General features: G+C 39.4%; 1 protein-coding gene across 3 annotated transcripts; it reads right to left on the bottom strand.

The window, feature by feature from the left end:
• Positions 1 to 448: 448 nt before the first annotated feature.
• mtmr3 (myotubularin related protein 3) lies at positions 449 to 27,478 on the bottom strand. Of its 3 annotated transcripts, XM_025053060.1 has the most exons (21): positions 26,559 to 27,478; positions 23,285 to 23,366; positions 21,715 to 21,775; positions 19,942 to 20,031; positions 19,417 to 19,533; positions 14,794 to 14,876; positions 14,364 to 14,530; positions 14,173 to 14,269; positions 13,634 to 13,747; positions 12,893 to 13,083; positions 12,437 to 12,568; positions 11,882 to 11,993; positions 10,474 to 10,669; positions 10,164 to 10,349; positions 9,756 to 9,926; positions 8,518 to 8,663; positions 6,610 to 8,149; positions 6,416 to 6,526; positions 6,247 to 6,335; positions 5,649 to 5,675; positions 449 to 4,626 (listed from the first exon to the last, which is right to left on the bottom strand). In XM_025053060.1, the coding sequence occupies exons 3-21, from the start codon at positions 21,715 to 21,717 to the stop codon at positions 4,461 to 4,463; spliced, it is 3,738 nt and encodes a 1,245-aa protein (XP_024908828.1). In that variant the 5' UTR covers positions 21,718 to 21,775; positions 23,285 to 23,366; positions 26,559 to 27,478; the 3' UTR covers positions 449 to 4,460. The 3 variants fall into 3 exon arrangements, with proteins under 3 accessions (XP_024908828.1, XP_008333909.1, XP_024908827.1); XM_008335687.3 differs by lacking the exons at positions 21,715 to 21,775; positions 23,285 to 23,366; positions 26,559 to 27,478 and adding an exon at positions 20,116 to 21,623; XM_025053059.1 differs by lacking the exons at positions 5,649 to 5,675; positions 21,715 to 21,775; positions 23,285 to 23,366; positions 26,559 to 27,478 and adding an exon at positions 20,116 to 21,616.
• Positions 27,479 to 27,594: the final 116 nt, after the last annotated feature.

The following is a 27,594-nucleotide window of genomic DNA, read 5'->3' as shown; positions in this document are numbered from 1 at the left end:
TCACTCAATACTATCCAACACAGATCAAGTGCTGCGCAACCAGAAGCCAACAAAACACTACTGTGTATTTTTGACACAAATTAGTCTTCAGTCTGTTGTTCAGACAAGTACCATGTTACTGTTATAGTTGGAAATGCTGGAGTACAGTTTTGAATGACCCTGAAGAGCATTGAAGAAACTTCTTTCTCGACGGTTCTTGCTCCTAGAGCAGTAGGAACGAACTGTTGGTCCCTGGATGCTTCAATATCAGCAGAAGTCGACTCGTAGCAGCTGACCAGCATTCCTTCCTCAACTGAGGTTTGGAAACACCAAGTGTGAATCTGATCGTCTTGTCAAAAGAGAAAACGCCCTTTTAACGTTAATCTGATTAAACATCACTCATAATTAACACAGATAATAGGGCATATAACGTTTTTATAGATGTATATATGTAACAATATAAAGCACAGCACTTTTCATATCAGCTTTATTTTATCGCACTCTGTGGCAGTGTCTTGGGATATTGTGTGCAAAAATAGCCTTATTTTTTTTTCCATTAGGTTTGCTTTCTCAAAGACAATTCACATTCATGGATTGTTGAACACGAAAAGCTTGGTTTTGGTCAAAGTCTGTGACAGTGGTGATGACGGTGAAACCACATAGTGACGTTTCTGCTGCCATCTGTCTGTCAGGACTGGGAGTAGTTGGAGGAAAACAGCATCAGACTCACTGTACATGATTGATAGTCCATTTATGTAGAGATGAAAACTGTGTGTTGGCAAACTATTGGAGGCCTATGACCAGCGGGGCTGATCTGAGAGTTATGGCCAGGTTTAGTTGTTGTGCGTCAGTATTCAGTTTCAGATCTGTGGTCCAGTTTATCTCAGAGCAGATGAGGCTGCTGATTAAGCTCTTAAAGAATCAGCTATCAGTGTATTTAAAGGTGAAGATCGTTCATTTAAGTGATAGCTTCCTGACTATGAGAGAAAAAGCACCTCTGAACCTCAGTGTTTTGGATTAAATCTTTAAAAGATTTAAAAGACATATTTATACAAACTTTCTGGAAAATATGCATCAATCTAGATAGTGGATGGATTAGGAACAGCAGAGGTTGCTTTTATTTGTTGTTAGAAGCAGAGATACTTTTTGTAATTTGAATAGCCAATTGTGTTGCCAATAGTGATAATTCATAAAAATCTCCAAGTAAAAAACAACTATGTTTTAGGCCTTGAAGTGTTGAAGTGATTAAAGTAAATGGAAACTTTAATACTTCATATCAACTGGGAAAACAAGTTCAACACAAATCTGTTCTGACGTGAAATGAGTGTATGTACACAATAGAGGTAGTGATTTGTTTAGAATGGAGTAATTCTGTGTGCAGGTGTTTCAGGGGAGCAGTGAGGGGATATTTTGAAGTTTGTTTTGAAGTTTTTTTTTATTATTTTGGGTGCTTCCCCTTGGTGCATAGACATCTTGTTGGCTGTAGACACAGCATTTATTGTCCTTATTGTTTTCTTTGAACATGTGAATGTGCAGAGGTGGAGGTCAGACTGTAGACTATATATAAAAGATGAAGAAGTAGCTATTCAGTCCAAAAACTTAATGGCAATAAAGGAATCCTTTGCATTTCTAATAACACCTTTTCTTAAATGTTTATCTTCTTTAGTCTTTATAGATTTTATAATTTAACTTAAAAAATTTGACTTACATTAACATTCATTTTATTCTAATCAATCGTATAGGTCGTCTCTCCTCGTGAAGTTTTACAGGGCAGACTTTGCAGTAAAGCATTTTTTCACACCCAGAAAGAACAAAATTAAAATTTAAAATGTTATACTTTATGAAATTAGGCACAGTTTATGGGTTTTGTCAATGTTCATTCTAGAAATGTGTTTTAGGAGAAAGAAAATGGTGGGAGTAAGGGAGTATTTTATCTTGAAAATACCTAAAACTCATTATAAAAACCTTTTCTGAGAGTATTACAGAAGAAATATTAGATTACTGTCACCAGTAGAGAAATTCACTTCTTTCACTTTCATACCGTCTACAGCCTGGACCACACCTCTGACATCATAGCCTCCATCCTTGTCTCTTGTTTGTTACTTTCTTGTGGATTCCAAAATACGTTTCTTTTGTTTCTGTTACAAAACAAGCAATGAGACTTCTGCAGCCACAGATCTTAACCACCTTCTGCTCTCCAGCTCACAGACACCAGAAATATTCTGGGGGCACTTCTGAATTGTCTGGATTTAAAAAGAAAAGAAACAAAACAAAAAAGAACAGCAATTTGACATTGAAACCTTAATAAATTAAACCAAAGTCATGTCTGTTTTAAAAGGGAAAACACTGCAGCATCAACACAGGACACCCTGCTTCTGTTAGAAAAAAAGAACATGCCTGTCATTCTTCAACAGGCAGCAAAATATGTTTTCTTCTGCAACTGACAACATTAAAAAAAAAAACATTTAACAAAAGAAGAAAAAAATAACACAGCTTTCTGGTGACTAATTAGGTGAGCCACTATTCAAGGATTCTATACATTTTATCTTTAATGCTATATACGTATCTCAATATATTATTTCATTCATTTATTTTACAAAACAAAGAATGTGTGTGTGTTTGCGTGTGTGAGATGGGAATTAGTGTGTGTGTGTGGTCAGTGAATGGGAGTCAGGGTCTTACTTAGGCTTTTCTAAAACTCAACTCTATCTACTGCCGGTGCGCTCTGCCCCTGTCCAGCCAATCAGAGCAGAGATCAGAGGAGCGGTCACTGCTGACTGGCAGCCTCCTCAAGACTAATAATGATAATAAAAAAAATAAATTTAAGTTCAAGGCCGTACTGTTAATTTTATACTCACTTAGAATTAAAGAGAGAGGACATGATCAGCTCCCAGTGCCTGCTGGGTAAAGGAATTAGTAAAAAATAAAGGGAGGCTGTTGTGTGTGAAGGCCATGAAGGTGTGTTACAGTCAGTCAATGTAGAGAACCTTCTGTAAGGATGTCACTTTCTGTTCACCTTCCCTCAAGCTCAGTAAAGCTGAATCACATCTTCTGCACTAAAAACCAACATGGTGGACTGTTTTCTGTAATTCTTTAAACAAAAGAATGAATATCTGGGACAGCAGGCATCAACCATGTCCAAGCAATATCTCAGAAAAGGACAAACTTCCTGTGTGTACTGTAAATATACATCTGTACACAATACTGTGCAAAAGCTTTGTTCACCTCTGATTTACAAATTTCTGCAACACTGAAGACAGTACTTACTGTCATAGGTGAGAGTACTTCACTGTCAAAGGAACAGGTAGCCTTGGATCTGACCCAAAACTAAAACCAACAGTGTTTGTATTCATGCAAATAAGTTGCACCTTATAGCGCCAAAACTATTTGGTTGTAGTGTAGCTCTGTTTAAGACAAAATAAGTATTCATTTAATTGTGTCATTTTGGGGCAATCACATGAAAGGATGCAGTCTTTTAAACAAATTCTCAAGGAAAAAGGTTTGGTGCTAAAGGATGACAAGACAGACAATAACGCCTGTTAACAACCCCTTTGCTTGTAGACACTTTACTGTATTTTAAGTGCATCTCAAAAACAAGATATGAAGTCCCAAAACTTTTGCACAGTTCTGTGGATACAGTATATAAAAACACAAATTTACATACATGGGTGTGAAAGTGTGATTTCAATAAACAACAAAAAACAAGCAAAAGCACAAGTTGAAAAAAAAAGGGTCAGTTCATTCATTTAACATCAACATATCAACAACAATACTGCATTTGTTTGCATAAAGAAATTGCATTGTCGTCATGTTTTTGTCTGGTCTTTAGTTGTTGCTTATACGTACGTACGTTGTTTATAAATAAAATGCAAGTATGTGTATAAAACTACATTTGTTGCAATGTTTAAAATGATAATTTGGGTGAACTGACCCTTCATGCTTCTCAACATTGATGACTATCACTGTCTAGACTTGGTTGGGAGTTTCTGACCTAGTACAACCTTAGAAAAAAATTAAAAAAAAAAAATGAAAAAATGCAAAGAACTGTTAAAAGAAAAAGGAGACAAACATGGATCCAGTGAAAACAAAATCTTTGTCTTCCTCTGCCTGGTCCAAGATGCCAGGATGTCCATCCTCATTGGTTCTGGACTGCAGTCCTATCACTGCCTCAGACTGACCTTTGTGTGGTAAATGTGCAATAGATACACAAACACACAAACCTACACACACTCACACACACATCATTTCTGTGTACACCGGCTGTTTGGAGTGCTCAGCATCTGGCAAAACACATCACTCAGGTCCACCATGGCTGCATCCTCTTCTGTATATACACACACTGCAGTAATCCATGTCAGCTGTGCACTCACACAAACACACAAAGTACATGGGGCCATGTGTAGAGCTGCTGTTCCCTCCTTCAGCAGTGCGTCTGTGTCAGCAACTGGACTTTGTGCCAGCCTGCCTCGTCCTACGGGGTCTCAGTTGGAGCTGGCTGCGATGGGTTTCTCCAGGTCCAGTGGAACTGAACCGAGGTGGAGGCTGCCATAGCAGCTCTTGCAGACGCGGCTGGGCTCAAACAGCTGCTGACTTGGCACTGGGATCTTCTGGTCACAACAGCTGGCACAGAAGACGTTACCACAGTTCCTGCAGGGGGACACAAGACCGATCAGTGCTGAGGTTTAACACGTGGCTTTGTTACACTTAAACACTGAATCTGTTGTGGGCCAGTGCACTCCTAGTGTATATAAACTGCTGGTGTTGCAATTCTCTTTTTCACCTACAGAGGTGACATTATGACACCTTCACTGTGTTTCCGTGTCAGACATCTTCATCTGTGTGAAGTGCTGCAACCCAACTTTTTCTTAGGGCAGTGAGGCATCACTGGTGTTCCTGGCATTGACACGGCATCTTCTCAAAATCATTAATTGTTTGGACACTTGAATGATTGTTCTGTGTCAGTTTCCCAGATGTTTTTTTTTTAAACACAGAGTTAAGCACAGGTGTTTGGACACTCACAGGTTTCCACCAGTGGACATGTGGTCACAATGAAAGCCGCAAAAATCCATGCTGTGAGTTACTATATATGTAACACACTTTAGTGAATAACAAGTACAAATGTAAAAATGCAGTAACTGTATGTCCGTTATTAAGACAAAAAAAGCAAATATTTGATTCTTTCTAAATTTTCCTGCTGTCCACACCAGTCAGAGGAAGGAGGGACATTCAGGACCATGCTGCTGTGATGCTGGGTGGAACGATGCACAGAGCTGGGGCAACATGCTGCCAGGACTTATATAAAGGATATTGAAAAGAAAGTGTTGACATAGGAGCAGAGTAGATAGTAAAATAAATATATAGATAAATTCTTATATGGATATTTTAAGTATTTCAAGTTTATTTAGACATGGATAGAGGACTATCTAGCAGCACCCTGCTCACAGTGTCCACCACTAAAATAGGTGAATGAAAACGCACTTTAGTGAATGCATTAAAAAACAGATTTCCATTAAATTTGAGCTGACACCTAAAACACATTAATGGGGAACCATGGGTGGTGGGTTGTATGCCAAGGGAAAGACATGGTAAGACTAGGGGTGGAGGGCAGGTGCTTGGGGCGTGGGGTAGTGGGGGGGTGGGGAGGGTGGCGGGGAGGAGCCGGATCTCACCAGAGCTCCTGGACAGGCTCTTTGCCACTGTAGAGGAGGAGAGGGGCAGAGAATGGATAAGAACTGTCTGAACAATGAAAATAAAAATAAAAACAAACAGTAACAAACTCTTTGCTGACCACTAGTGTTTCATACGTATAGAAAAACATTAGATACAAGTTTAAATCTAATTTAAAAAGGTTTAAAAATGTCTGCATTCCTACACTGGTGTATACTTTGATGGAATCGACACGAGCAAAATTCCAAATAAAAATATAAGACAGCTGTGAAATGGATAAACCACAGAATGAAGTAGCAGTTGATAGAATAAGGAAAAAATAAATAAATAATGGGAAAAAAAAATTGTGGTGTAGGCCAAAATATTTTACTGTAGTAATGCTCTAACTGATAACCAAAGCTAACCTCTGACTGGTCAGTGCCTGGTCTGGTTCTTTCTTACATAGTTCATATGGTATAAAAGTTCAAACCAAAAAAAATCAATTAAAATTAAACTCTAGGCTAATTCACACTGGCTACATGTACATGAGTGGAATCACAAACTCGTTAAATTGAGGACTTGTTTCTAACAGTGATCAGCCTCCTGGTCCTCACTCTTTACCTGCAGTGATGTTTCCTGGTGGCGAGCCAGAACCTGCTCTCACAGCCATAACACTGAGCTGCTAAATGGTCAGGGTACCAGCGAGTGACCTGCAATGGAACACACCCTATTTTGAGAGCTTTGTTCCTTTTGCCCCTAATAATGTTGTATAGTAAGTCCATCTGCTGACCTCAGTGTCCTGCTTGTCCACCTGCTCCCAGCTTGCCTCCGAGAAGAGCTCTGTGCTGCAGCGCGACAAACAGTTGGGGTCCAGGTTGTACTCAGAGTCTGTCATTGAAGTCTTCATGTAGAGAAAAAGAAAGAATCAGCACATACTCCCAGAAACGAGATATTTCATTAATATTCTACTTGTCCGCATCTTACCACTTCGTCTCCCATGTCTCCATTGATTCTTTGAGATCCTGTGTTTTGCTGAATCTCAAGGCGGCTCCATAGCTCCTGCACCTGTTTCTTCAGAGTATCCACCTCCATCTGGTGCCCTACCTCAATCTGCCTCAGTCTCTGTTGAATGGCATCAGTATGCAGTGTCAACCCATCATCGTCCAGGTGACTGCGTGAAGGCTGTTCAGGATTGATGGACACCCGGCTCATCATGTTGTGGCACCAGCGATGTTGGGAGCAACTGCACCGTTGGTGGAGAATGAGTGAGTTACAGCTCGCCAGGGACATCTGTCGACTCAATGATGCCCTCTCTACATTTCCTGCAGCCCAGTGAGGAGCTCCACCGGGTTCACCTTCAGAGTTCTCTCCATTACAAAGGCCATCCCTGCCGAGGTCAGCACTTGGAGACTTATAGGCACCAAATGGGGGTCTCTTGGTGCCCCCGTTTAAAGTTCTGCCTAAGTTGTGCTCACTTGTGTCTAATGTCCTCTCTCTCCTGGAGCAGGGCGGCTGACTCCTGCCGTCTCTGCAGGGAGGTCGGCTCAATAGACTGGGAGGCTGTGTGACGTGCTCCAACCTGCTGCATGCTTCTTCAGTTAAAGTCTCTGTGGAGCTCTCCAAAACTGAAACTCTCTTATCCATTGGCTCAGCGATGCCGTGGTCAGGTTCACAGTCAGGACACATCTCCTCCTGGTCCTGGCCCAGCCCTTCAGGCGGCGTGTCCACAAAGCCATTAGTTATAGTTCTGTGAGCTGCAGGCTGCTCGTGCTCACCTGAATCTGACTCACTAGGTCCATGTTCTACCTCCTCTTCCACACTGGAGTTCTCAGCAGCTTGTGTCACCTCTTCCTCTGATGTCTGAGTCACATGGCCTGTTTGATTATCAGGTTTCTCAGCTCTTTCTGAGGCTAAAGGAGGCAGAACAGTAGCTTCTTTGTCCTTTGCACCATCTGTGAGGTCACTTTCTGGATGGTGACCATTAAGAACTGATTTGGTCAGAATCTCAGATCCATTGACTTTAGTAGACTCCTGTTCCTCTCCAACTTTCTCATCTCTTCCGGACTCTTTGTCAACAGCGGTTACAACATCAGCAGCAGTAAAACAGTCTTCTCTCTGATCTGCTGCCACCTCGTCTTTTGTGGCTTCCTGAAGAATGTTCTCCATTTGGCCCTCAGCCACGCCTACTGCCACAGACAGCTCTGCTTCCTCTTCTTCCTCTCCCAATGACTCAGGGCTCAAAGAGGCTTTGTGTTCCAATTCTGTGTTTGAGCTCTTTTGCTCCAGGCTCTCGTCCAGTTCAGAGTCCACCATGTCTGTATACGGCCCTGCTCCATTAGACAGCATCTCCTGATCCTGGTTCCCCTCTCCATCAGGCCCGACTGCAATATTTATTTCCAGAGAGCGCCGGTGGTCCTGCCACTTCTCATTGAGGTTCGGGTCACTGGAGCGACGGTTCGGAGCCATGGATTGTCCTAACTCACAGGCACTGGGCAGGTTGTCAAAGGAGCGAGTCTTTGTACATCTGTGAAAGAATCAAGGCAGAATGAACAGGATAAACTGTATTTACAATGCACAAAGAGACCCAACTTAGTCACATTAAATGTTGTGCTTTCAATCTATCTTTCATGTTAGTCTTAACCACACAAGAAACAAGAGTGAAGCATTGTGACTAACAGATATCGCAACAAAGTTACAACAAAGTTTGAGATGAAAAAGAGAATAAAATTGTGTGTGAGAGATGACTGGAACACAGCAAAGCATATAGTGAGCATAAGTGAGAGCAGATGAGTTGAAAAGCCAGGCGTCTTCAGCTGTAGGCGTCCTCCAACCTGTGATTGTCTTACATGTGGAATGAAGAATGGGTGCTCAGGTGAGACACATCAGGCTAACCTGGCCAGTGGAGTGTCCTCCGAGTTGGAACCCGGCACAGGGTAGGGGGCACAGGAATCATCTGAGGGAGTGGTGGGGGAGGAGCTAGGCAGATAGACAGCTGACCAAAGCATCAGGTTGCGCACATGGCAGACTGGGTGGAGAACCTGCAAAAAATACCTTCAGACTTTAGTCATTCTCATTTAGAATACAAATACAGTAGTGAGTTATTTTAACCACTAAATGGGACAAAAATAAATAGTTTAAAATGCATTTGCATTTTATTTGCCCTTTATGCTTGCAATATTAATTATAACTTGTAAAAGTAGGAACATAATGAACATGAACATCAAATGACAAGATGGATCAGGAACCTAACTACCTTTCAGTGTTTACTTTTTTGTCTCTGTTGAAACCCTTTAGGTTAGATTTCTCTCTGACAGGGCTTTTGTGAATAATAGAAGATTCAACTGTCAGATCGTGTCTTTGATCTTTCCTAGATTCCTTGTCTATTTTTCTTGGAAGACCTTTTAAGATACAGTTTATGACAATTAAAACAATTTAAGGTGTTTTTTTTTCTTTTCAACTTTTTATTTTTGATTTCCCTAAGACTGAAACACTCTTTTTGTAATTTTTGGAAAGGGTTTTTTTATACACATCAAGAGTCTGTCACCTTTCAGAAGTCAGTCAACATTCTAAAGAGAGCCTTTGGATTAATGCAGAAAAGACATTTTGCGTAAAACTTTACTGAAAGTAATCAACAATCTGATTTTTTAGTGCCATCCCAAAGACTACTGTTCCTGAAAAGTCTTGTCGATGACAAATGTATCCAGATCTATAGGGTTGTACATAAAACAAAGATTTATATAAGATGCAGAGAAACTAAGCCTGTCCCTACATTGATGACAAATAAATAAGATTTGATTAAAAGCTGCTGTGATGGAATTATTTTCTGGTTAAGTTAAAAACAACTAAGGGCCACGCACACACACAGAGATCAAAAGATTTCCAAACACAGCAAGAAACTCTTGGGAGAGCAGTAACATAATAGAAGATATTATGAAATACACAATGCTTTAAAATTTGTACTTCCAATGATTATTTTAACACTTCCAGACTGCAGGAGGCTTGACTTTGTTTTCTTAATCTAATTCACTGGTACTTGTTTTCTGTCCTTTGTTTGGCTGGACGTCACTCAACTGTATGTCTTAAACCACACCTCATTGGTCTCGAGCATGTTTCAAAAACAGCAGACGTACGGTTTCCGAGTGTGAGGAGTACAGCATGTTTCTCAGCGTGCGGTTGGCCGGCCTCAGCAGTGACCAGACAGAGCAGGTCCTCTCCTGGACATGACGATCCTCCCTCTCTTTGCCACTGTTGCACAAAAAAGTGCCAAAGAGACAGGAGTAGGTGTGCTGAACTAGCTTCACCTGTGCAATCACACAGACACACACACAAGAAAACATGTAAGTACATGTGCAGACATGGAGCAAATGACAAAAGATTTTTGAGGAACACTCCAAAACTTTACTTATTGGTATCTCAGCCTGAAAATCTTCATGACAACATGATTTCTTTACACGTAAACATGTTTTTAGTGCCTAATCTTAGAATCTGAGAGGAGAACTTTATAATGATGGTGTTTAATTTTCACCACCGTTACTCACCAGAAAAGCCTCATTAAACTCAAAGGAACAAGGAAACTGCCTCTGAAGCTGGTGAACACAGTCCAGCCACTGTAGGAACACAGGGCAGCGCTCATTCAGATCCTCTGAGTTTTCTCCATGGCCACAGCGGTCTGCAAACTTGTGACCAAAGTCCAACCAATCTGTTTCCACCAAAACCTGAAAGCCCTGTGCAAAGATGGCACAGGAGATTACAAACTAAACTTCAGTTCATTCTATTGTAGTTTTGCATTTTATTAGTCCTTTTTAATGCACAGCAAACATAAAGTTTGTGTCATTACTTTCTCTTTACCTCAACGGTGCGATAATAAGGGTCTAGCAGTAGTTTGGACAAAGCAACGATTTGGGGTGTGCGGTCCCAGCCATCAGAGCAGTGTACTAGGACAGGTCTGTGGTCTCGATCTACGGCATTGACCACAAGCAATGCTGCTTTTAGCAGCAGAGACAGATGCTGCAGCCACTTGGTGCTCTCCAGTGCAGAAAGCCAGCTAAAAGCAAAAAAATAAGTAAAAATAAGTCAACCTTATATTCATTTGACAATTTGTTCACAAATATGTAACAAACAGTTGCTGGAACAGATCTTCCCCAGGGATCACCTTCATCAAGAATCTGACAAACTCAAAAGAAAACACAGCAAACAGCAATGCTTAGTACTCCTTGCCCAAAGCAGTTACTGATGAGACCTGATACAAAATAAAATGATTGTGGTTTGCTCATAGTGAAAGTGAACTACTTGTTATTGTGACACAGCACACCCTTGCACACAACCAAATGTGACCTCTGCTTTTAACCCATCACTAAAGTCAGCAGGGGGCAGTAGTGTGTGGGCACAGTGCCATGCTCAGATAACCTCAGTGGTAACTTGGCAGCTGGTGGACTCGAAGCCTTTTGGACCAAAGTCCGCTTCCTTAACCACTAAGCCACCACTGCCCCCTAATAATAGTACAATAGAACAAAAGTTGGCAGTGGATACAAAGAAGTTAGCATATTACTGTAGTAATGAAATATAAAGAAACTACCCTGTAGAATGCATTCATGCCTGCTTAGGATTGTTGCTTCATGCTTTTATAACCAATTTCTAAAATGGGAATATAAGTTTGGTATTAGTGAAGTGATGTAAGGAGACCTTCACCTTATAAACCCGGTCTGGGTCCGTTACGGTGACCTTTACGTAACAATTTAACACAGCACACAGCTGAGTTAGACAGACAGGCGTCTTGACCTACTTTCACAATGAGTTAATGTTTCACTGGTCTAATCTAATCTAGGTTAATGTTCCAAGCAGACAAGTGTGTTCTATACACAAACATAATTAAGTCTGTTAAAAAAAAACTCACTACAAGGCAGATCAGGCGTATGACATCATACCACTGTATGAGCTATATGAGCCTGAGAGGAAGGAGGGTTTTTTTCGTCCACTTGCAATATTTTCTCTTAAACCAGAGATTGAATTACACATAATTGTGACATAAGGGCTGGAACAGCAGAAGGATCCTCCTCTAGACATTGGGCCAACTTCTTCTAAATCAGTCACACATGTATAGCCAAGTTTAAAGGCAGCTGTGACTATGAGTTACCTACAATTACAACAGAAAGCACCAGAGATTTGCATTTAATAGTTTGAGCCAGCACAGCTGTGGAGTTATGAGGGGTGGAGGATGAAGGCTCTGCTGGAGGCACAGAAAAAATAAAAAACATACTTGGCTGGATCAGGCATCTGGGTGCAGAGGAAACGTAGAGATTGGAAACTCTTGCGGATTGAGTGAATGTTGGCCATGCCCATGAACACCACCTCACAATTGGGATAGTATTCTGTAACAGGACCAAATCAATAGTATTAACAGTAAATTAACACATTAACATGTAACATTAGAAAAAAAGAGAAAAGGTAATAATTACAGATTACATTAGCCTGAATGTCAGTGTGTTTATTTATACAGTATGTAAAGACATGGCAGAACTGACGCACCTATAAACAACTTTGTGCACTTGTAAGCTATACCATCAAAACCTAGCCTATATAAAGTGATAGTTATGTAGTACAATACAAAAGTGTCAGTTACAGGTGTGATTTAAAATTTTGGACTGTCATACACAATCCTATGATCAAGAGTATAAAATCACCAAGAAAGACTTTTGTTTAGGCCTAGTTGCTTTAATAACAGGTACAGCTCTTCAGATTTCACCTGACAACCATAGTTTGGTTACATTTGTCCATTTGTTATACAGTATATGCCTTCTTTGGTAGGATGTACCTGGACATTCACAGCCTCCCCCCTTGGCCCTGTTTGCAACAGCAGCAGCATAAGACCTGGCGTCCAAAATAAGTAACTTGTGAGGCTGGATGACCAGTGTCTCCACCTCAGTGCTGTTGGTCATGGAGGATTCTGATACAAACACAAGACAAGACAAAGACTGTAAAATTCATTCATGGATGGTTTTAGCAAAAATGTTATTGTTAGTGGTTTAAAAAACACCACAAAACCTCATGTAAATACCACTCAGACTCATCCAACAGTGGCAAATGTTTGTTAGTCAAAACTCTGTGAACCCCAGACAGGTCACAACACATTGGATTGCACAAAACTGTCTGCTGCACTGTCTGATGACAAAAACTGGTATGAAAAAAATGTGTTTATGTGAGTGTGAAGGCAGGTGTGTGTGTGTTTGTGTGTATGGGTGTTGAGTGGGTTGGGGTAATGAGCTCTCACCAAATTCTGTGTCAGGCAGATCTGAGCCATTGGTGTAGCTGCTGTTCTGGACATGTTTGTGGGGACTACTGTCCACGGCACAGGCCTTGGCGATGGACTGGACCAGATGCTCGTCATCTGCATTCCTCCAGCCCCACCAGCTGACCTCAGGTTGGCCACAGCGGGCGATGACAGCCCCTGTGGTGATGTGCCTGTATGATGAGTGGGCCGGGAAGCAAATATATAGTCACTCTGTTCACAGCCACATGTTGGTCCTTTAGTGACATAATCATAATCTTACAGTAAGTCTTATCCAAGCCTGTGTTGGCAATGCTAATGGTGCTGTTAGAATGGCTTTACCTTTTTACTAGAATAAGCGGTTACATTGTTATTTCATATAAACCTAAATCTGTAGCTGTAATCTTTGTAGAACAACATTTATCTTACATTTCTATATAAAATAAGCTCTTGTTACAAAGTACATTTTACCCTTCGTGTGAGAAGCATTGTATTGAAAAAATAAAACCACATTTTCTAAAGTTAAGTCTGTAGTATGGGCAGTGGTGACGCATCATGATTAGAAACAAATCAAGAAAAACTGCCCAGAAGAAGTTTGTTTTTTTAGAGGAAACTAGTTTAGATATTTGAGAGCAAATTGTTCAATAAAATCAGCAAAGAAATTATTGTATTCGTCAGTCGGGGGTGGTAAAACAGCTAGGCCTCTGATTGGTAGAGCTGAGGGAGGAAAAAAAAAACACCAACCTATAAACCACAGCAGGAAACCTCTTCCAGGATCGGAAGGCTGCCACATTTTCCAACTCCTTGTCAGTGATCCAGGCTGGCACCAAGAGCTGCTGAGGATAGCTGGGGCAAAGTCTGGCAGAGCAGATAAAGAGTGCAGGAAGAGTAGTACGTTAACACAACAAGAAAAGATATATAGAGAGCATAGGGGCAGAGTGAGAGAGAGTGAGAGAATATTTAAGAGTGAGAGAGACATAGACATAGAGAGGGAGGTAGAACCTGGGTGAAATTGGGGGCTAATGGTTCTACAAACTTTTCACAGATACCTAATCCTAGATCTGACTCTTTCGTACCCAGGCAGAGCACTGAGGGTGTATATTACACACTGCTACCCGCTGTCTAATACATACACAAACAGTAGACACCCAACACACACACACACACACACACACACACACACACCAGGCAATGAAAGCAAAAGACAGATCCTATTCACACTCAGAGTGATGAAAATCAACACAGCGGCAGGTCACGTATCCTGCATGAAAATCTGTTTTTACCTGAACTTGCTGTTGATGTCTGATATCCTCCAGGCGTTTTGAGTGTCAAAGCTCATCCTCTCCACCTCGTTCTTGAACCAGGAGGTCACATGTTCACCTGCAGAGAGAGCAGAGATGTCTGATAAGATGACAGCAATGCAGAGCTGGGCCTCTGTGGGATTACACAGGGACATGAGAGAATAGTACCACACCTGGTCTGCACAGCTCGCCGTGCTGCTCCTTCTCACCAGCATATACCTCCATGCACCAAGCGTGAAAGGCGAAGGAGAAGAGGTCCTCTAGGCGGGATGGGGGACGGACCACAACACTGAGGCGTTTTAGCCATTCCTGACACTGCTCAAATGTGGAAAACTGACACCTGAAAATGCAACAAAGGAACAAAAGTATGGGTTAAAGTTCCATCAGGCATCGAAATATTCTAATGTTGCAAGAGTGGTTGTAGAAACCTTGTGATACCCGGGAGTTAAATAAATACCTGTCTAATTGTAAGCACTAAAGTATGACACACATTTCCTGATATAGTAAATTACATACTGTGAGATATCTGACATGACACACCAGAACAGTGGATTATTTATTTTTTGTGAACCAAGTTAATGCGCTTTCTGAACTTCGACGTACCTGACTACTTTGCAGTCCTTACAAGTAACATGGAGCTGGAACATATCCCTGCACTCCACACTTTCTATAAGCTGTAGGGGAACCTTCAAAGAAAATAGAAGACAGAGATTATTCCCACAAACACACATCATAGATCATGATCATGAATCATGAATCACTGTAGATCATGAATCTACAGTAGCACCCGTATGCTTAGTTTAATATTATACATATTAAGTGACACAAAATACTGTATTACATAGTAATATATTATAAATATTATATATTTATTGAAACCAAAATAGAAAAAAATGTTTTTAGTAGTGTCTGGCAGCAGGGGCCATATCAACATTTGCATCCTGGTTGGATAATCAGTTATGAGTAACCTGCAAAAACTGAATAGTTTTAAAAAAGATTATGGCAATTTTATTTTGTAGATGTAGCTTCAACAACATTGCAAACAAACCCATGCAGTCACTAGACTGAGTTAGACATACTTAGTGAAAACCAGTGTTGTTAAAGTAAATAAAGGTAGTTTAAAACTGAAGGGAACGTCATGCGTATAATCCGTTACATGAACTTTTATACTACTATGTTGATCCATCCAAATGTGAATTGGAAAGTATCCAAACCCTTCATTTACATTCACTGTTCTACTATACAGGTAAATGAGTATCAATTAAAGTTGTTATATAATTAAAATGTAATTTTGTCTTCAGCAAATATGATACGAGAGACTAGATATACCATAAATGGAAGCAAAAAATAACTAGAGATGTGATAAGAAAAAGGAAAGACACTGTAACTACTTGGAAAGTGCTTTGTCATTAACAATAGGCAATAAAAGTTAATAATGATGACACAGTTGTGCAAGTACATAACGTCAGCAGTAATATTAGAGAGACCCGTGTTGTTTATTTCCTCTGAGCTGAAGCAGGAACAGTTTAGGCTGCAGATGAGGACGAGACAAAAGCTCAGCAGCTCTGAGTCTGTTATCTCCAAAGAGACCAGTCAGATCAATACATGTGCAATAAAGTAATGTTTACTGCTTTAATATATAATGTAGTGATTGATGCTACGTTTATCACTGTTACACTGGAGCAGAGAGACAGTGGTTAATTGCTTTACATGAGGAGGCAGTGAATCTATGTCTCCCTTGAAGGTACCAAAACAGTGGTTTTGTTTGTAGCTCGGATGGCTAATAAACACATATTTTAGCATCGCTGATCTAACATTGAATGATCTTATGTCTTTCACAACTACAGTACAGGTTGAGAAAACATAACAGGAAATGTAGCTGCAAACTGAACATTCTAAAATTGCCTGGCCACATTGTGTACCATGGGGTATAAAACCTTGCTTTTTTGCGACAGAATTGTCCCAAAAAGTACACTCTGAAAGTATAGTGAAGTGAATTGAAATGATTGATTTTTCTTATGCCAAAGTCATGGAACATCACAGGATTTAACCAGTGAGTTTAATAAAAAGTGGAGGAATTTCATGGTATAGGATGCTTAAACTGCGAAATAATATAAATGAAAAAGTAATGGAACCAGAATTAAGTTACATTTTTTTATTTAAATAAATATACAATAAGACGGGTTATTTCACAGAAATCACACTTATTGTGCAGACAACACTGCAGTGGTATGACTTTATCAGGTGAGACTTATATGAAGGACTTCTTTTAATTACTGAACTTAAAGATAGGGTGCTTGATTTCCTATGTAATACTGTAAGTTAGATTATTTTAATATATTTATTCAAACCAATTGCTATATTTCTTGCTATGCAGAGATTCTACTACCTAACCTTCCCAAATTATTTCTTACATTTTCTTATGGCAACACAAAAAAACCCTAAGTGAAATATGTATATCATAGAGCTTACATCTGAACTTCTTCCCCTTTGACCCAGACAACTGTCTTATCATTGATCAAACATCATACATCCATACAGACGTCATATGCCTATGACTTCCGCAAATACTCAATACCTCTGCTACTTTTCACTAAGCTCTGCTAATAAGCCAGTGTAGTGTGTGTTTGCACTGAAAGGGGTGGGTCAGGCTACCAGTTACAGGCACGCAAACACACACACAGTTCAAAAGATTTCAAAAACATGCATCATAAATACCAAGCCATGTGACGTTACGTGCAATGAGTGTGACAAGTTTAAAGAGAGTTTTGATTTTTTTTTTTTAATTGCCGACTTAAGGAGGAGTGTTTTTCTTCTTCAGGGCTCTAAGGCTTTTAAACTCCAGAAAGTTAATAAAATTAGCAAAAATGCATAAAAACAATCTGCAAAAGAGTTTCTAGGATAAAATAAATGTTTAATATTTTTCCAAAACAAAATCAATCTTAAGCTAAAAAGTTTATAAATTTGAGGAGTTTCTTCAAATGTAATGTGGCAGGTAAACCCATTTGAGATCAAGCTTGGGTTTAAACGCTGAGTCTATGCAAGTAAGATTACCTTAGATTCTCCCCATAGATAATCAAAATAAAAATCAATTTTTAAAAATATCCTTCAAAAAGTAAGTATAAAATTTAGTCTGTCACCATCTATAATTGGTAAATGCCCCGTCTGCATTCCAAACATGCATGTTTTTTTCTTTCATGTGGAGAACCATCAAGAAGGAAAATCATTCTACTGTAACCACTGTTGAGAAGTTTTTTTCTGTAATAGCATCTGTCTCAGCAATATTAGTTTAAAAAGGACTTTCATTTATCAGAGCTTTTTTGTCACCACATAGTTTTTTTCAATCGCAATTACTTAAGTCCAGCATTTACAGTTAGGCAAACGGGTACAAACAACAGATATCCAGATATATCAGTTACAGTGAATCACTCCACACCGTGCAGGTCTGCTGATACTCACTGAAACCTCGCAACAACAACTCTATCCAAAAAAAAAAGGAGAGACAATCAGAGAGATGCATAATAATGGGCGACAATTTTCAGTCTCTGAGATGGATGAATTAATTCCGGATGTTCCAGCACTCTGCTGCCACAAATGGATTCCTGATTTTTTTCATCTACATTCCTGATCTGGCTGTCATCAACATTCCAGAACTGCCTGTTAACAGACTCTCAATCTCTTGCAGCACCACCCATCCCTGAACGGTGATCTCTAAATAAAACTGCCTTGTGATGCAGACGCCCCATGAACATGTTTTCATACATCTAAGGAGAACACGACTCTATACAATGCACACATTAAATAAAATAAATATTAAAACATCAACATTTCTTAAACACTTAACTTCTCTTCTCATTGGGGAACTGAACTTTTCCTCTACAATAATATGACTAAATGTTATTAACATTTAAAACAGGTTAAGACATTTCATAGAGAGGGAAGTGAAAGAACACTGTGTTTACCTTCAGCACTTGAGCCATCATTTTACAACTGTGCTGCTTTCACTGACAACAGGGCAGTGCTACCAAATGGACTATTCCTCTGTCTGAACCCATTATATTAGCTGAATCATATTCCAGATACTAACCACATTATAAGAATAACAAGTATGACAACAATTTAACACTGATGTAACTACCACAAGAGAGGTTGCTAATGCACGTTCTTTTTGTACTTCTTTCAACACAAATGTCAAAACTTTTTAACAAATTACTTTTTATTTATATCGAAAAAATATAAATAAAAAATATAAAATTAGGAAAACAATTTCAAATGAACATTGAAACAAATCAATTTGAGACATAAACTTCTTAAAACATTTCGGTTGTTTTCTCAACAACCAAAATAACTTATTTATCTGCTTTTCCTGGAATGAAACTTAACTTTTGCTGGACAAATGAACCTATAAAGCTAAACATTTCCCCCTGTTTCTCTTCATCTCTCTGTCCTTTGGGCTTATCTGTGTTTCTTAACTGAGACACATAAAGATATTTCTTTCTCATGGAATCCCTCCAGACCCTCTGTAGTGTAACTCAGGCCTTAGCATGTGCATGTGGCCCATTTGCAGACAGCAAGGCAGACAATGTGTTGTGACAGGAAGAGACACATTTGCACAATTGGTGCTGAAAAGCAAACATGAATATGTGGACACACATTTCAACCCAGTTTCAGTGCCAGGCATAAATATAATCTTTTTTCGTAGAATTATGATCATAAGGAACAGACTATGATGGTCATGTGTGCATATATGAATTCATATGGTAGTATAGTAATAGGTTTCTTAAGTTTCTAGATTTCAAACTAAAAGTAAAGCTGCACACAAAGTGCAAATGAGAACTTTACTTACAAAGTGAAAACGTTTAGTCACAAACAAGAATGTAAAGAAAAGGAGCAACTTAAGTAAAAAAGGGAAAACAAAGGAGTTGAATTAAGACTCTAAATGCTTTTCTGTCAAAATAATTGCAATAATGGTAATGAATAATGTACAGAGAAAGCAGAAGAGACAGAGGTCAAGGAAGAGTGCCACAGCACTGCTGCTAGTGCAGAGATCAGCTCTGAATATCCTGGTCATCACAATGGTCCAAGCTCTGCTCATTCACTGGACCACAATTACCCTCATACAGCCTCCAACATACAAACAGACACACTGTACTTGATTGTGCAGTTATTCTGAATGTGATAACAGTCACTTTTTGACAATGGAGCTCATCGGCTGAGGATACTCACGTTAACGACGGACTCTTTAAATTTGATGTGCAGGCGGTAGTTGGACGTGGCGATGATGGCATCCTCAGCTCTGCCCACATACTCTGTGAACTCCCCATGCAGCTCAGGAAAGGGCACCTGACAAACATGAGAAGTTGAAAAACACAAGTGTGCAGTCACAAAAGTCATGGGCAATGATGGTGTTATAGGCTATAGGAATGTGGATTCAGGATTCATACTTTTTTTTAAACTATCAAACCAAATTTGTGGTCACATAAATAATAACGTTGGTGTGAGCAACATATTTTCAGAACATTTTTTTATTTATTATATAATAGCAATTTTTTTTATGTCCTTATCTGTGTGCTTGGTAATCTTCAATGTTTGTTTTGTTCATACACAACATAAAAGTGTGCATAAAATAATGCCACATCAAGTCCTTTAATCAGTGTCAGCTCTACTTCACATATACGTATCACATGTCAAACTCAAGGCCCGGTTAACTGATTTTAACAGGAGCGGTGGCAGCTGCAGCAGTCTCCTCACCTGCATGTTTTCTTCCTCTAGAATGGGGGACTTCTTAGGGAATATCTGATTGGCCTGGATACACTCCAGGCTACTATGCCCCTCCTCCTCCTGCAGAAAGAAACATTGTTACTTTCTGCTGAATGGAAAGTCACTTTTGAAAACAACAATCAGCTACTCTCAGCCTACACTTTCCTGTAGTTGAGTGAATATGGTTTTTGATATTTCCTTCCTTCCTTCTCTCCTCATCCTGCTTCTGTCCTCACACAAACAATGACATATCCAACTAGAATCACGCTGTGAACACACAGGTACTGACGCTTCGGGAAATATCATGATCAAAAATTTTAGGGTTTTCATCATTATACGCTTTTCTCCAGGGGGACCCAGGCCGGGGCGGTTCAAGCCCCAGCTTGTGTCCTGTTCTCCTCTCGTTGTGTCAAACTGCAAGTTTATTGTCCTCCACCACAACTCTTGTAATAAGTGTGGGCATACTTTCCTTTCATATCCTTTGTTTGGTTAACATCAAAGGACTTTAGACCTGCCCATTCATGTGAGACCATGTCTGCTAAAATATGATGTAACCATCTACCAAAACTCTGGCCAGTTGTTTCAGTTTTTGTCTTTGTCAGAAAATCTACAGAATGTTTAATCTGCTTTTTAAAAGAATGATCCTAAATGCTGCAGGATTATTCACTGAACAACAAAACTGGATGCAGGTTTTTCCCAGCCTGCATTCAATTGCTAGAAAACACTAGAAGCTTGTGGGAAAACGATTTATGGGAAACCTGGGTTTGTATAAAAGTGAATGCAAAATGAGGCTAATTCTCACATACTCATAACTCAGGCTTGACTGTCCTTTGCATAGTTGATTCATGTCAACATAGCATGTCGCATAGCACTACAAATGTCTCAATGGTTCTATTTCTTTATTAAATGTAGATTAATACAGGCACATTTAAACTTGTAGTTGTTGTGAACTATGTCAAGACAAAAAACAAAAACTTCCTTTTGGCTTCAAATTTGTCGAAACAATGTGCAAAGTTTTGCATGTGCATTATCATTTAGGGCGATAATATCTGCACACTCTCAGAAACATAGAAAATGTCTGTGTCAAAATAGAAAATGTGACAAGTGAGTGGGTGATCTGTTGAGGGAATTTTGGACAATTTTCTGTCACTCTGTCACTGCTTCTTGTATCTGTTTTGTATCCTAAAACAAATGAATGCAGCCCCAACTGCTCTGCCTACATGGAAATATACAGCCCAATGTAATTTACTGTAATTGTACCCCTTCTAGAGGAAATCATGGTTTTGGAGATGCTACTAACAAAGGTTACTGTTTAAAACCGAAAATGACAGTGGATGTGAGTAGTTTCTTTGGTAAACGAGTAGGTGTCCCAACTTCAGACTGAACACAACATATATACCAAAGGAAAATACTGCAAATGGTACACACTTTAGTTGGGGGTCAATTTAAATCAATTTAAGGACTGCTCTGGAAACACAGCAACATCCTAACCAAAAAGAACACAAAACACACCATCAATGTATCCAATCCATCATAGCTTATGCAATGATACAGTGTTGCAGCCCAAGTTTTAGGCTGTGAAACAGGAATCTGTCTGGTTTAATCTGCCGCTCTACGTGACCTCTGACGCAAACTTGTTTGCGATAAATTGGGCTGAATTGAAATGTAATCAATGGAGAGTTTTCAATTCTATTGACTGTACTCGGTGGTTATACAACTTAGAGCAGTTACTGTATAAACATAGACGGTGTGACGGTACTTTACCATGGCCCCTGTGAAGGAGTTTGGGTCAACCCAGAGAGCCTGAACTCCTGCTTGGACCAGTCTGTAAAAGAACAACAAAATACAGTGTCAGTTTCTGATAGAGAGAATGTTGAGACATTGAAAGTACATTCATGTTATTCTATAAGATACATTTAAAAATATATAGTTCTTGTTTTACTTCTTTGTGCCTACACATTTGCAGCATGTACCTTTAGAACATAAATGTAATATGAGCTAAAAACTCAGGCAGTGAATTTTTAAATAGTAACGATCTGTTTAATTAACCCTTGTGTAATGTTCATATTGTTGTTACTCAGCCAGTGTTTGTGGGTCTGATGGACCCGTTGCATTTTGTAGCTTTTGATGCCTCACAATCAACACTTTTATGTTAAAATACTGAACAGATGTTTACCTTATCCCAATTACAAGCAGTATAAACAATATATATGGTTAATATTTGCCCTTTACCTTTGTTAGGTCACATTTATATAGGTATGTTCTGTGTACCTACACTCTGTCCTCCTCCTGTCTAGGCCTGCCGTGTGTGTGTGTGTGTGTGTGTGTGTGTGTGTGTGTGTGTGTGTGTGAGTGTGTGTGTACGTGTGGGGGTGCATGTGTGCGTGTGTGTGTGGTACACAGAACATCAATTTCCACACTTCTATTAGCCCCGGGTCCAGTGGACCCGAACATCTTATATGTAATAGAAATGTGTAGGGGGGTGATATATGTTCTTCACAGAAAATGAGCTAAAGCCAGTGAGTCTCAGTTTGAAAAATTAAATAATTATATCATTTTTCTTTTATTAAAAAGTGAAAACGGGTCCCACAGACCCGAACACCACACAAGGGTTAAGGAAGCACAAGCTTAATTTAACAAATTTATAGTGTTTTTTTGAAAACTGAACCTAGGCGATGGAAGCAAAAAATGTTCCATCTATTTATAAAATTGTGTTTATACAGCAATAGACCAAAATCTATTTTTCAGCCTTTTAGTAACTCTCCACATAATTATATCATGTCTATGGCCTAGACAACAACAAATTATAATGCTTTCTGCTCATTCAGACATGTCATTCTGGTGCCTTCTCCCCTCAAACAACTCCTAGTTCGTCTAAAAGAATAATTTACTGGATCCCCAAAACATCCCTGGATGAAGTCACTACCTTAGATGATAAGCCACAATAACACTCTGGTTCTTACATTAAATTGCAGTACTTCTGTTTTGTTTACAAAGATTGCATGAAAACAGACCGAAGTAGCTCTGTGCCTGTCTGAAGAGTGGGAACTATTGAAGAGCCTGAAGAGCTCCTTGTGCTCCCCAAGAATCAGGATGTATAACTATGTTCTCAGAGAACAGGGGAAGGAAACAAAATAATTGTAGACTATAGTCGACCAGGAGGCAGCCGAGCTTAATTTCTTTCAAAACAAAATTAACAGTAGTCAACTCGATGTGAAATGGCTTTACAATGTATATGCTGAACTGGCAACAATACAGCTCAGCACTATTGCTATACAGTAGATCTGGTAGAACAGAAGCTTTGCTGACTATAACGTACATCTTTCAGACTTACCACAGCCAATCAGCGGTAGACCAAAGGCAGTTCTACGTAGTTGATCCGGTAGAGAAAAGTCTCACAAGTGAGACATGGAAATCTGTGAAAATTAAAGCAAATGCACAAATGAATAATGACTGACACTCTGTGATGACAAACAGAACACTATTTCACCAAGACATTCCAGCTACAGAAGCTCTTTTATTCCCTGACAAACATAGCCAAGCTAATGGTCAGTGTGGCTTGCATGTGAGCGAAGATATATTGCCTTAAGTTTGATGTGGAATAAAATCGTTATATTTATTTAAAATTTAATTTAATTTTTTGCTACATTAAAATATCATTGAGAAACGTGTTGAAAATTGAATTGTAACACAATGACAAGTAGTTCACTTTCCTTCCTTCCTTCCCTCCTTTACCAGTGCATTTTTTCTGTGGTTGTAATGCTATGTTTCAGCCTCTGGTAAGCAGTAACTTTCAATTTGAAAGGTTCTTCTTAAATCTGTAAACAACAGATGATAGTAAATTTAAAATAATTGGTCACTTTGTGGAATTAAGGTCTGTTGTGAATCCAGTGGCCAGTTTTCCCATAGTAGATAATACGAAGAAAGGACTAATTAAAATGTTTTATAATTGACAATGACCATATTCATTAGTTGCAGCCCTGAATACCAGCCTCCGGGAGCAGATAATGGTCTGCCTGGTTACCTGCTCTAAATGACTACTCATGCAGATCCAAATATTTTACAGCATTTGGCTGGTTGGCAAATTCACCTAATTGCAACATTTATGGTTGAGCCCCAGATGTCCAATTATGTACCAAATATTTTCCACTGGGTAACGAAATCCATTTTCACAGAGGTGGTTCCTTAAACCGATATCACCTAACAACGCTGCCCCACAAACAGGCAACCTGTCAGAGATCTTTCAGCATACAGGCCAACAAATAGTTGTAAAGGTCAACTACTCTTGCAGAGAATGAAATCTGATCTGAGGAGCTGCTCAGGACCTCAACACACCTTATGGTGAACACTAAAGATGCCGAAAGGCAAAGACATGTAGAACAATGCTGCTTCACTAAAAGAAGCTAGACAAACCAATTGTAGTGATTAGGTCAGCAATCCATTTACCAAATATTCTCAAGAAAAGATGCATGTTAGGTAACAGGTTTGCAAATTTCTGAAGAAAAGGCCAATGCACCATCTGGTCTGGTAAGTAACAGCAAGAGGGGCGGTCTTGTCTTTGCTGTGGAAGTCTGGCCTTTACTGCTGCTGCTACCTGATAAAGCCTATCTACCCGGCACATAAACACACGCGACTCTGTTTACCACAGTGAACTCATGACCTGTACATGCAGATCAGCCTGGCTCTGGGTTCAAAAATCACACAGTGACGGCTAAGCACCTCAGAGCCTTAACAGTACTCCTGTCATGTGACTACGCATCAGAGGTACAACACTACTGGAGGGAAAGGCGTCAGTTATTTGATTATGTTTAGCAAGTTCTAACAGAGTGTTGCGTTTATAAATCATATCAGAGGATCAGAGAGTAGCAGTTCCTGTTTCCCTTGGAATTGTATTATCCTATAAATAATGGTGCTTACAGATAGTACTGCATGTGTGTATATTTAGGCTTAAGCAAACATATTTGCAAGTTGGTTTATTGTGGAAAAACAAGAAATTTAGCAAACAATTCATTGTGTCTATTTCAAGTGACTTGGACGTTCTAGTATATTAGTGATTTGTCTTCATTCATTTATCTTCTCCCATTTATTTCTATAATTTATCTTACAAAAAGACAACCTGCCCTACCCATTAATCCACAGCAACCATATGAGTGTTTTTTTGGTTAATTGTATTTGCAACTCATTGCAAGATTACAGAGCTTCATGGACCTTTATGCTTCATGCAATTGACGTGATTTTGACCTTTATGTCCAGGTATGAAAAATAACTAGAGATGAAGTTCTGCACAGAAGGACAATTGCACTCTTAAATCACTCACATCACTATTGTATTAATTTACAGACATAGAAGACACATCGTACCCTTTAATTGATTAAAGCATCAAAGGTATGGGATGCATCAACTATGATCAAATGTAAAAACACATTGAAGCAACACGTCCTGCTTTACAAAGAAGACTTGCACTCGTCCTAATTAAGAACAAGGACTTGAGAAGCAGTGAAGATGACTTTGAGGTAAGTGAACATGCATAGGTTTCAGGAAAATAATTTCAGGTCGACATTCTTCACAGACAGTCAATATAAAATATTTGAACTAGCGATTTGCACAGATTATCACCAGTTATCACCACATTTATTAGGAGTAAAAACAAACTAGGAAAGATCCAAATAAACATAACCAGCCAGAGATTACACTATAATGCTAAGCAAATACACCAGAATCCTAGAATTGTAATAAAGGAGAAAAATCTATATCAAAAGAAAACCATAAAAAAATATATTTTAAATACTAATATTAAGTGACCTGCAATTAGCTCTGATCTAAACGTTATAGAAAACCTGAAAAATGTTAAAGTGATCATGGAACTAGACCCTACTAGGAGACCAATAAAAACAGATAGAACCCTTTTAAAGACTAGACAGACAATTATTTAAAATTACCCCCATATGACTGTTTCTCGTTCTTCTTGTGGTTTTATCTTTAACTGTACACTTGATTGGCTGTTATACTGACACCTGTTGGGTTTATACCTGGTAGACATAATGTATCTAACGTAGACAGTTTAATTTCAGGTTAAATAAAATTATATATATATTTTGATATGTTGAACTGCAGTCCCATACCAACGCTATCAAGTTGAGTGTTTTAGTGTTTACTGCAAAGGTCGGGTCTTCAAATGTCAACACTAACGTCAAAAAACGTAAATATGTTTGTTCATCTAAGTGTGCGGTTTAAATGTAGCTGCCTTTAACTAGCATTAAGCTGCCGTTTCTGTAGCTAACGTTATCAAATAATAGTGTTAGCGCTAGTATGCTAGCGTAAATCCACAGTATATATTTAGTCTTGCAGTAACAACAGTTGACGTTTTATTTAAAAACATTTTGCAGTAGAGTATAAAACGTCGATGTTTTCTGTTAAACGACCAATACAAGGCATCGAAGACAAGCTAGACGCAGCTTTGAGAGCATTTAGCCGTTCCAGCTAACAGCCGCCGCCGAAGCAGTAGCAGGTCTGTTTTTGTTGTTATGAGATGGAGGGCGGGCCCCAAAAAGCAGAGGCCTCAGTCAAAACACAACCGAGGGACGAGCTCGGCCGGTGGCGGCACTCACCACGTCCGAGACGGCGTTGGGAAGTCAAGGGACCGGATGATTCAGCCGAAGCCCGTTGAGTTGCTGAGCAAAGAACAGACATCGATTGAGTAATCGCTAGTCATATCCGAGCCGAGGCCACAGCCTTCAACGAGTCACTGTACTGCTCTCACCCAGCCGTCGTCGCCATCACAGCGAACACTCCAGCGCGACAGACTCACGTGATCTGCGACGTAATTGCGTTAGCACTGCACTCGAAGCTGGGGGAGGGGCTCTGAATAACCACGTGGTACTGTCATGTAAACATTGTGTCTCTGGCTTGTGGAAATGATAATACGAGAAGTATTCATGTTTTGTATTTTTTAAATTGTGTGTGTCGGAATCAACGCGTTGATTAATTTCTTAAGATACATCTGATTTAAATGTTTAAAGCATTTTAAGGCATGGACAGAATGATGCGCACTCATTTCTTAATAATTCTATAGTCCATTCTCTGATACATGGTCAGTTATGGATTCACACGTTAATATTTGCACGCACTGGCTTCAACTTTCGGTTCAGACACCAGTTCCACTGAGAGCAGGCCAACAAATGGGTCTGCGGCTGACAATCGATCAATCTTGCTGAGGAAATCGGCTTAAACGAAGGGGGGAAAGTACTTTTATTACATATAATATTGTGGAGTACTACCGCTGTCAAATGGATTGCAAATTACTATTTTTGAGAATGAGGGCTTGAAGTTTTCGACATGTTCAACAGGTTTTACATATTTTGCTTGACATTCCTGCACATTATATACGATTTAATTATTTAAAATAGTCACAAATAAAAGCTGATGGAAACCAGTAAATTTACCTGCTGTTATTTGCCCTTTCTGTTCCTGCAATATGTAGGAATGACAAAATGTACGAATGACAATTTACCTTGATTAATCGTAATACATTACAATGATAATCCACAGCTACCCTGTGTCTGTGTGTTTGTGTATGTGTGTGTGTGTGTGTGTGTGTGTGTGTGATAGACCAAATTCTCACAATAAAGAAATAAAAACGCATAC

This window comes from Cynoglossus semilaevis, chromosome Z (genome assembly GCF_000523025.1).
Source record: "Cynoglossus semilaevis isolate Cse_v1.0 chromosome Z, Cse_v1.0, whole genome shotgun sequence".
NCBI lineage: Eukaryota > Metazoa > Chordata > Actinopteri > Pleuronectiformes > Cynoglossidae > Cynoglossus > Cynoglossus semilaevis.
This window is presented reverse-complemented; position numbering and strand designations above follow the sequence as displayed.

Bases quoted from the DNA above. Each gene is read 5' to 3' on its own strand.
- mtmr3 (XM_008335687.3), bottom strand. From the start codon at position 20,283: ATGATGAAAACCCTAAAATTTTTGATCATGATATTTCCCGAAGCGTCA. The intron at 19,534-19,941 runs GTGAGGAGACTG...CATGTTTGTCAG, and splicing joins TAGAGGAAGAAAACATGCAG to GTGCCCTTTCCTGAGCTGCA. The intron at 13,084-13,633 runs GTTGGTGTTTTT...CTCATCATACAG, and splicing joins TTTCCTGCTGTGGTTTATAG to GCACATCACCACAGGGGCTG.